General features: G+C 40.4%; 1 protein-coding gene across 1 annotated transcript in view; it reads right to left on the bottom strand.

Moving 5' to 3' along the window:
- Window positions 1-1,034: 1,034 nt before the first annotated feature.
- Window positions 1,035-10,507, bottom strand: part of LOC132784825 (protein toll) — a 51,559-nt gene continuing 42,086 nt past the window's right edge. The window contains exons 3-4 of the mRNA XM_060790697.1: window positions 4,984-6,198; window positions 1,035-4,245 (exon numbers count right to left, since the gene is read on the bottom strand). Of these exons, the coding sequence (XP_060646680.1) occupies window positions 2,148-4,245; window positions 4,984-6,194 (3,309 nt within the window). The 5' untranslated portion in view covers window positions 6,195-6,198 and the 3' untranslated portion in view covers window positions 1,035-2,147. The remainder of the gene's footprint in view (window positions 4,246-4,983; window positions 6,199-10,507) is intronic.

Below are 10,507 nucleotides of genomic sequence, written 5' to 3'. Positions count from 1 at the left end.
CTATATGTAAAAAGAAATTGAAAATAAATACAAAATAAAAATATATTTCTACTTTTTTATTCAGAAAATAACCAGGAAATCAATTTAAACTTATGGAAAAAATTCAAATTTAACGATCTTATTTCAACTTTTAAAATCTAGCAGTCGAATGTTCTAAGCTACCCACGTTTAAATTCAACGGTCGCACTGCTAAAAAAAGGAAACGGTCAGCTGTTAAATTTGGCGCCGCCATAAAATTTTCTGCTCGCTGCTGGTTTCTGTTCCCCTGGTATTTCAGTTGGGATTTTAGACGTTTGCGGTCATCGCAAACCGCAGCCGACAAACACACATACACGAACAACCGCTCACTCACACATGCTCACCAGTTCACTTACACCCTCACATACACAACAACACACATGTGCAACTGTGGAAGCTGCGCGAACGTCCAAAAAGTATCCAATTGCCAGCTGAAGTACCAGGCGAACAGAAACAGCAGCAGGCTGCTAAATTTTTTGAAGTGAAAAAAGTGTTGCGTGCTTTTAGGCTGAGGCTGAATGAGTGCGTTGCACTAGCACATAAATCGCAAAGCATACTTTTAGGCTGGCGTTCTAAAATGAAAGCATTGCATATTTTTACTGCCCCCTTTGCGTTTAGAGAGAAAAAACACGTTGCGTTTTAAATTTTAAAATATATTTTATTCATTGTATTTGTATTCTTTACATACACAATTATATGCATTAATGTATGTATTAGTAAATGAGTGTGTCTGCATAAATTTGTAGGTACCTTAGGTAATACATTTCAGAGACATATGTATAATATGTATGACATAGCTACTTACTTATGTATATACGATATTTTAATGCTAATTACATGAGTATATGCTGCTTGATGTATTTTCTTGTCTTCTTGTTTGTAGATTATTGAATTGTGAAGTGATGTATTTATGCATAAAGTTGATAAAGTGATGTAATATGTAGTAAGTATGCCGTGTATCAGAGATAATAGCGTCATTATGAACTTGTCACATTAAACATATATTGCGTTTTGCATTTTGTTTTTTTTGTTGAGATTTTGGAAATATACAAAGTACTCCATATGTGCTATATACAGTGATATATTTTGTTTCTGTTTCGATTCTCTTTCTTCAGTTACCAAATATGCAATTTTATATTATGAATCGTTTCAGTACACGGCATAGTTTATATGCTACTATTTGGATACGTCATATGTATGTATATTGCATGTGCATTACTCAATAGCCTATAACGATATAATAGATTGTACAAAATAAAGCTCAATTTGTTCAAATGAAAACTTAAGTAAAACTTGAGATTCGTGCAGAAAAAAAATGATAAACTAAATTAAATTTCTCTTCAAAAAATTAAAAGCAATTAATTCGTGATGTTTTCATGAAGCTTCGCGTGCTGTGATCTTACATATAAAGTAATTACTAAAAACGTAATACAAGAAACTATAAATAGTAGTATGCTAGAGTTGGTAGTGATAAATATACAAATAATTACGATGCTTAAAGTACTTAACGCATACAATAACACTAAACAGAGTGATAAGCTCTTAAATAGCTTAAATTCTGCACATTTTTTGCTTTGCTCTCATTGCCGTCTGCACAATTTGCATTTTGTTTTTTTTTTCTCTTTTCTATTTTTTTTTTGTTTTCACTTTTTTTTTATGTCAACAAAGGCCACATGAAATATTGAAAATTGAAATTTTCACCAATTTTGTGCATGGAATTTAACCAGCCGAAATTGCAGAATGCATTTCTAGTTAAAACTATTCTATAGAATGCAGCTAGACATTGTATACACACATACACACACACACTTTACATACACACTCGCACTCAGACTCACACACACACAGATGTAGAAATATGAATATGAATGAGAGTGCTATTTGAGGTTTTGCTACAAAAATGTTCTCGAGGCTTTTTACATTCAGCTGGAATTTGGAATTGGTCATATAGCATAAGTGAAGTAAGTGACGCGAGCGTGTGTAGAGTTTTTGGAGGGAGACAGAGAGATGGAGGAGAGAGCTTGAGTTAGAAAGTCAGAGGGAGGGGGAGGGGGAGGGATAGTGTATTTCGCCCTTTCTCCTCAGTGAAACAAGAGCTCCTCGTCGTGGGGCTCCAATTTGTGCCACTTCTATACGTCGCTCTGCTTGGCGTTTGTGTTGATGATAAAGGCGCCATTAACGTGACCATTACCATGATGTGACTTGCCATTGGGCACATACAGATTCGACAGATTGCCGTTGCCATTGCCAATCATGATGGCCGTGTGCGGTGTGCTGCCATTTAATTTGGCCACCAACGGATTCTTTGTGGTCTCACCCGGCGGTGTGGTCAACGTTGGCGTCACCGGCGACGGTTTAATTAGCTCCAGCTTGTCATCGGGACTGCGTTTCAGCAACGATTTGATCAGTGTGCCATTTGTGGAATTTCTGGTTGGACCACGATGCGGCATCGCATAGTTTAATCTATCCCAGAACCACGGATCATCCCACTTAATGTACGTGTTCATGGTGAGATACGACTGCAGATCCTTCGGCAGCTGCTTGTGATCCCCAATGTCCGAGTAGATGATGACAATCACACGCGACACGCAATCGTTGAGCGCCGCTTTGTGCGCCGCCTGGAATTCCATTTTCGCCCACACGGATTCGATGAAATTCGGACTTAGCACAATGATGGTGCGTCTTGAATCAGCCACAGATTGGAAGATGTTATCGGTGATGAGGCCACCCACAAGCCAGTCACGACCGTGCACACAGAGTTTGTACTTCTGATTGCCACCCTCCAGCCTGGGCACCAGATGATTCTCAATGAACTCGCGATCCTTGTGCGAATACGAAATGAAGGCATCGAACTTTTTGTCCTTGTCCACATCGGCCTCGGTGACCAGCCACAAGCACAGATTGTGCGCATACAGCCAGATCTTGATCTCCTGTTGATATTTGTAGTAAACCGCTGCACTGATGCCAATGAGGAAGCCCGTCAACGAGATGACCACAATGATGGCAATGAGCAGAGTTCGTGGCTGCGAGCACAAATCTGATTTGCGCAAATCAATCATACGTGTGGGCATCTCGGCATCGCTGCAGAAGAGATCAAAGCTATCGAGCACCGGATCCTGTTTCGATTGCATGTAGTGCAGCAGATCAGCTGCATCGCAGTCACAGACCCAAGGATTGTCGGCCAGACGCATCTGTAGTTTATCCATGCTGCTGTTTAGATAGCTAAACACTGTGGCATTCAGCTGCTCCAGTTGATTGCGTCGCAGGTCCAAATACTGCAGATGACGTGGCAGATGCGATTCCTCCACTTCGGTGAGATTATTGCCGGCCAAATAGAGACTCGTGACATTCGCATAGCCAGGTGCATCGTAAGCGGGCAGTTTGAGCAGCGTATTGTTCTCCACATGCAACTCGAAGAGTGAGAGATTCGGTGGCAGTCGCGGCAGTTTGGGTATTTTGGTGAGATCGCTGTTCGAACAGTTGATGATCAGCGCCGAGTCAAAGGTGCGCACAAAGCACTCGCATTTGGCCGGACAACGTCGATCTCTGGGATTGTCGGTCAAATCAAAGTTGCAAAGCAACTCCCGCGGATGCACCGAAGTCATGGAACGCTCGGCAAGCGCTGTTGGTTCTTGGCACTTCAGGCGATCCGCTGAAACGATCCACTTCTTGGCATAGTCCGGTTGGAATTCACCGCGTGCGAATTGCAGAAAACGCAACAAGGTGCAATCACAATCGATGGGATTATCATTGAGATCCACACGCAACGTAGCGATGCCGTGCTCCAGCTTCGATGTGTCCGTGTCGAGTGTTGAGATATTGCTGATGCTCGAATAGAAGTGCACGGTGCGTATTTGATTGTGCGTCAGATTGACCTGCAGCTGCGATTTGGTAAGAAACACCAGATCCGTATTCTCCAGTATCGTCAAATTGTTGTAGCTCAAGTCAAGTTCACGCAGCTCATTCATCGTGTACTTCCAATCGCTAAAGATCACCATCAGTGAATTGTTGCGCAAATTGAGCGTCTGTAGACTCTGAAGTGAATTGAAGGGCGAACCCACATCGCCATAGGTTAAAGCCATATATTCCTGCAGATCGATGCGATTGTTGGCCAAGTGCAACTGCTGCAGCATTGGATTGCCCACAAAAGCGTTGCGACGTATCGTCTTCAGATGGTTGTTGCTCAGATACAGCTCCGTCAGATTGGCCAACCTGGTGAACAGTTTGCTGTAAAGGAAGTGGGTAAACTGAAGATTAATATACTGTGTGAGAATGCTAAAAACTTATTAAAAATATTTATAAATTGGACACTGCTAGAAGCTAGGAAGCAACCTCGAAATAAACAGAAACTGATTAAAGGTTTCTACATGACAAAATTGCTAGAGTTCCCTTGAAACTGAAAGAAGCCCCTAGAAAACTATAAAAAAAATCACACAAACAAAAAAAGGTAGAAATAGCAGGGAAGTAATGCTCAGAAGCATCCAAATATAGCGGGAAACTAATAATAATAATAACTGTAGAAGCAGCCAGAAACTGAAAAGAAATACCAGAAATTGGCGGAATTTTGATAGAAACTCTAAACCATGTTTAGAAACTGGCCAAAATTTCAAGTAATTTCTAGACTTTACCAGAAACTAATTAAAAAGTATCAGAGTTTAGCAAAACCAGCTGGAAACTTGCTTAGAACAGCCAAATATAGCTTCCAAATAAACAGATAAATGTTGAACATATCTGCAAGTACGCAATGTTTTTTACTGCTTAGTTTTGTCTAATATCTAATCTTATATTATGTATACTGCATACTGACTATTAAATACTTTGATATTCTCAATATTAACTTAATATTTAAAAACTTTGGGCATATTGGGCAATAGTTGTAATTGTAATAGTACTCAAACTCTAATCAAATTATGCTTATAAATATAAACTTTTTAAAAAGAATAGAATAGAATTTCTTGAGCTTACCTTGATATTTCCGTCAGCTGATTATCGGCCAGATTGAGTATCTGCAATTTGCCCTGATGATCGAAGACGCCATCGGGCAAATGCCTCAGACGATTGCGCTGCAGGTCGAGCAGCAAAAGATTCTCTTGATCATCCAGCAGATGAGCGGGCAGTGTGCTTAGCAGGTTGTCCATCAGCGTCATGTTCTCCAACTTTCTCGATCCCTGAAAGATATCAGCTGGCAACGATTCCAGTTCGCAGCGCAAGTAAAGCGAGCCCAACTCTGGCAGATTGGCAAACAGACGCGATGGCAACTCTGGCAGTGGCGAACGATTGTATTGCAATTTCACCTGCCTCAACTTGAGATTGTGCTGGAAAAGTCCCTCGGGCAACGAACGGAAGTTGTTGCTGTTCAAATTGATCTCCGTCATGTTGGTGAGCAAAGCAAAGACATCGGGACGCAGCTGAACAATGCCATTGTTATGCAAATCAATGTCCACCACACTCTGGGCGCCCTCAAAGTCATGTTTGCTCAGATTGTGCAACTGATTGCTCCACAAATTCAAATGCTGCAACTTGTGCAGATCCCGAAAAATGCCGCGTGGCAACTGCCTCAGATTATTGCTGCCCAACTCCAAGAACTCCAGATACTCCATATCGGCCAACAATCTGGCGGGTAACTCCACCAAGTTCGCAGAGCGCATATCCAGCCAGCTCAAGTTGCGCAGATGCCGCAACAAATCCTCGGGCACATACGACAAGCGACGTGCCACGAAACGGAGACGTGACAAATTCTGCAGACGCTCCAGATGCGTGCTCGTCACATTCATGCCGAGATCGTTGCTCTCGAAGAACATCGTGTGCGTGTTGATGATGCCCAAGTTGTCGAGCAGTCCAGCAATCGGTGTGTGGAAGGGCAGCGGACAACGTTTGATCTGCACCATGGGAATGCTGCCGATTCGCATTTGTGGCATCTGTTTAAACTCCAGCGGATTCGTGATGTTGCATTCGATCATCACCTTGGTGCCCGGTCGAATGGTAATCTTAAATTTGGGACTAAAACTTTGACCCGGACAGCTAATGTCATACTCGCTGACGAGCACAGCGCATTCGCATGATGAGATGTTGAGATCTGTGCACTCATCGCGTCCAAAATCAGCTTCGCTCAGTTGCCAGCTGCTCAGTTGCAGCAACAGCAGCAGCAGCAGCGACGGCAACGCTGCCAAACTCATCGTTCTGCAAAACAATAGAGTGAAATTAATCAATTAATCAAAGTGTTGCATACCTTGAGGCGTTAGCCTTTTATTTGCTCAACTACTTAAATAATTATTGTTTGAGAATTGAGCTTTTCTTGTGCATATGTTTATAAATTATTGTTTGAGAATAGAACTTTTGTTGTTCATATGTTTCTAAATGTTTGTGCATATTTTTGCAGAATTGTAAATTGTATTTATTTAGCTGGATTGCTTATTATGCTTTCTTCTTTTCTATCTTTAGGCAACATGTTTAATTTAGATTTAGGTTAAGCTACTTATTAAGTTGTACAGGTTCTTCGCTTAATTAATAAGTAGAAAAAAAGGTTAAGATGCCTTAAGAAAGTCTTTGTTATACTCATTATGAATAATGCTTAATTTGTAATTGTGTTAAGCTGAATACTAAATTTATTAAAAGAAACTCTTTAAATCTAAATTTTTTGTTTTGTGGGTTTATCTAAGTTTCTTTTCGTCAAAAAGTTGTATATTGTGTTTTCCAAATTGCTTAATTTCCGAAAAAGTTAATCTGATTCACATTCTGTTTTCTTCCTTTCGTTTGACTTGTATATTTAATTTGATAATAAAGTGTTTAATAAATTAAATTAATTTGCAATATTGTAAATTAATTGTAAATTAAAATTTAATAAATATTATTAACTGCAGCATTTCGTGTGCTTGCAACTTTTGTGCAGTTAATTAAGCATGCGTTGCATATAAAGAAAAACAAACGAGTTGCAATGCGTATAAGGAAAAAGGCAAATGACACGTGCGAAAAACTCCTGCCGTAGCACATCCACAAATGAAGCGGTCATATGAGAAGCCTCTTTGGGTCTGCAAGTCCCTTTATCCCTCAGCCATCCACCACCCAACCAACCATCCATCTCTCTGTGTGCAACGCAAGCAATGTTGCATTACATGTCGGTTGGACACACCTCCGAAAACTCCCTTGATGTGTGCTTGGTCGTCTCTTTGGCAACTCTGTGGTGTAATTACGGTCAGGGAGTGCATAAAATGTTGTAAAATGTTTGGCTAGAGTGTGTTGCACTCGCTCTCTCTCTCTCTATGGGCTTTGTGCATTTAATGAATTTGTCATGCACTTCGTGTTAAAGCTTTAAACCCAAATTGTTCTCTCTTTCTCTCATTTTATCATGACCAGCCTCGGCCTGCTGCCTGACAATTAAATTCTGCCCATTACAAAGATTTCTGAAAGGAATTCAATTAAAAGTTTCGCCTGCTTTTTCCACTTGTCACTTGGCAATAGCAGTCAACCTCCAGCCAACTCTCCAGTCTCTTCAGTTTAGCTGCAAGTCCCCCATAAATTTGTTGCCTCTGACAGCTGCTTTTGAATGAACAATTTTTGATAAGGCAATTTAATTATGCGCGCCGTAATTTGATTTTCCATTTTTGTTTTTTTTTTTTTCGGGTGACTTTTTTTTATTTTTGCTCTCGCGCTCAGCGCACAATTTACTTGGGCATTTGGCTTTTAATTAGGCTACAACAATGACGCCGGCGGCAAGTTCAAATAATTATACATATTGAATTTCCGTTGAGATTGCATTAACTGCGCTCGACTTCCTTCTCTTTTTTATTTACTTTAGATATTAGCTGGATTTACTACGACATTTAAAGTTGTCTTGAAGTTGCTTCTTTTTTGTGGGAATTGCATTAAATATTGAAATGCGTCTGTCTGGGATTTTTGCAATTTAGTTGATGCTACTTGAACTAATCGAAGTCTGAGCTACTTATTTACTGATTTTGCCATGGCAATCGCTGTTAAGCCATTAGCCGTAAGCGTTAACACGAATTCCACTTGTGTGTGTGTTCCAGTGTTTGTTAAGTATACGACCCAATGTACATAGAGAGAGTGAGAGAGAGATGAAGTCGAGTCAGTCAATTCGATACCCAAGCGTCGTGTGCCAAATCTATTTAAATCTCAACACCTGATTTTGGCCTTGCTGTACAATTTGTTTATGCAAGAAGGTTGCAAACTAAACGTCTGCTCGTCGCTCGTCTGTTCATCGCTCTGCAGTGTGTTTGTGTTTGTGTAGCCAACTTCAATTTCGCATAAAACTTTAAGCACTTTTCGCCCGTTGGCGGCCAAGTTAACCGTGCAACAACGGCATATCCTTCTGTCTGCCAGCATCTGCCTTATGCCTTGCCTTCTCTTCCCTTCTCACCCCCTTTCTTTCGCCACAAGGCGCTGTTTTGGCTTTTAAATTTAGCTTGGCTTGGCTTATCTAAACAGGCTACGCTTGCCAGACCAGAAGAGGCTGGCTGGCCAGTCGGAGCCAGCTAGCTGAGTTCTTCTTGTGTTGTGTTGTGTTGGGCAAACATTTTAAACATTTATATTCACTTAAGAAAATTACTTTTAGCTTTTATGCTACGCTGGCCGTGTAAATAACCTGCACATCTACTTTTGCTGTAGCTTTAGCTGTTGTTGTTTGTTGTTTGTTCGTTCGTTGCTGCTGCTTTGCATTGATATGCCTCGTCGCTTGTTTATGCAATCCAATCTAAGGCTGCCTTTCTCGTTGACAAGTTTTTCGAAAATGTCCATTCAATTGAAGCAGCAGCAGCAACAATGAGCACCATATTTAATGAGGCCTAAGCAAAAGCAATTTGTGTGTGTCTCTCATTCTCACTTCCTTTCTCCCTTTCTTGCTCAATCTCACACCGAAATTGAAAGCATACTTTCAGGCTGGCACATTAAGTTGCCTCTGCGATTGCAGATGGCCTGCTGTCTCATCTTTTGCCAGCGTCCCATCGGCACCTAATTCCACAGCCTCGCAATTAAAAATAATTGTTAATTTTAAACGTCACACATACACTCTCACACACACGACTGCAGAATTATAAAATCATATGGACTGTGGCCCATTTCAGTGCGCTGGCATTTGTCTGCTTTAATTAGACGCACATCGTCCTCCTTCTGCGAGTCGTTAATAAAGGTTAACGAAGTTCTGCCAACGCGCAGATTTCTCACATATTTACACACTCACACACACTGGCACACACCAGGACACATGTTGGTTTGCCAGGCTAGAAGAGAGTGCGCATTTTTGCACTCACGTGCTCTTTTCCGGTATGTAACGGTACTAAATTCATTAGGCACACTAAATTACAACCGCAGCGCATGATGCGAATGGTGTGAGTGTCAGTGTGAGTGTGAGTGCGAGTCTGAGTTTCATTTCAGACGAGACGAGACAGAAGGGTGGAGAAGGGAACGAGTTGGGGTTGCCGTGCCAGTTGACGCCAGGTTGCCTGCAGACTTTGGTTTTTTATTGCCCGCCGTTCTACAAAGTGCTTCAATGTACGCCTTTACAGTTACACACTCACTCACACACACACTCGCACATAAACAGGCAGAGCTATATAGTACATTTCACACACATGTGTATATGTGTTGCTGCCTATTAAATAGTCGCGCCGCCCGCAGCGCTGCCTTGGAAAATTGGCTTTCGCATGCCTGCGGTGTGCTTTATTACTGCAAGTAACAACAACAGCAACAGCAACGAATAACAACAGCAACAACAACAAGAACAACTGAGAATAATAGAAACAGTAGTAGCAACAACAAGCACAATAATGGCAGGTAAGAAAGTTTCAGTGGAGTATGATTGACTCAGAGATACTTGCTACACATATTCAATCTAAATATTTTATTACACGCAGAGTTTAACTATCAAAGCACCTGCACTTTTATTGTGATAACTTTATTTACTGACTATCGAAATGGCATGCAACTTTTTATAGAATATTGTGACTATATTCTACTTGTCAAGCAATGCATTGCAATGTAACGATTTATTGAAAGTTGTGAAAAATTTGTGTTAATCACATGAATCAATAATCACAGCACAGCCTGCGGTCTACAATTGTTATTAAGTTTAATTTTCTATTGTTTATTTAATATATTTTGTATTTATTTTATTTCTATCTAAGAAGAAAGTATTGTGAAGTTTATAGTAGTTGTAGCTCTTCAATTTAATAATTAAGATTGAGAATAAGCAATACTATTGACGAACGTAACTTATTCGAACTCTAAAATAAACTTGTGGATACAAGATAAACTTATGGGACAGATGTAAGTAAATATTGTGAAAACTCGCTAGCTGAAGCTTGCTTTAATAAATTCTTAGATTAGCTGTCGATAATGACTTACCAATAGTCATGTTGATACAGCTGTTGCTGATGATCAATATTATGCATATGTGTTATCAAATACTTTGCCAATTATCAGTTAATATTATGCATACATTATTTACTCAAAGTTGCTTCCATTTCTCTGTTAAATA

The sequence above is a fragment of the Drosophila nasuta genome, chromosome 2R (assembly GCF_023558535.2).
Source record: "Drosophila nasuta strain 15112-1781.00 chromosome 2R, ASM2355853v1, whole genome shotgun sequence".
Classification (NCBI taxonomy): domain Eukaryota; kingdom Metazoa; phylum Arthropoda; class Insecta; order Diptera; family Drosophilidae; genus Drosophila; species Drosophila nasuta.
This window is presented reverse-complemented; position numbering and strand designations above follow the sequence as displayed.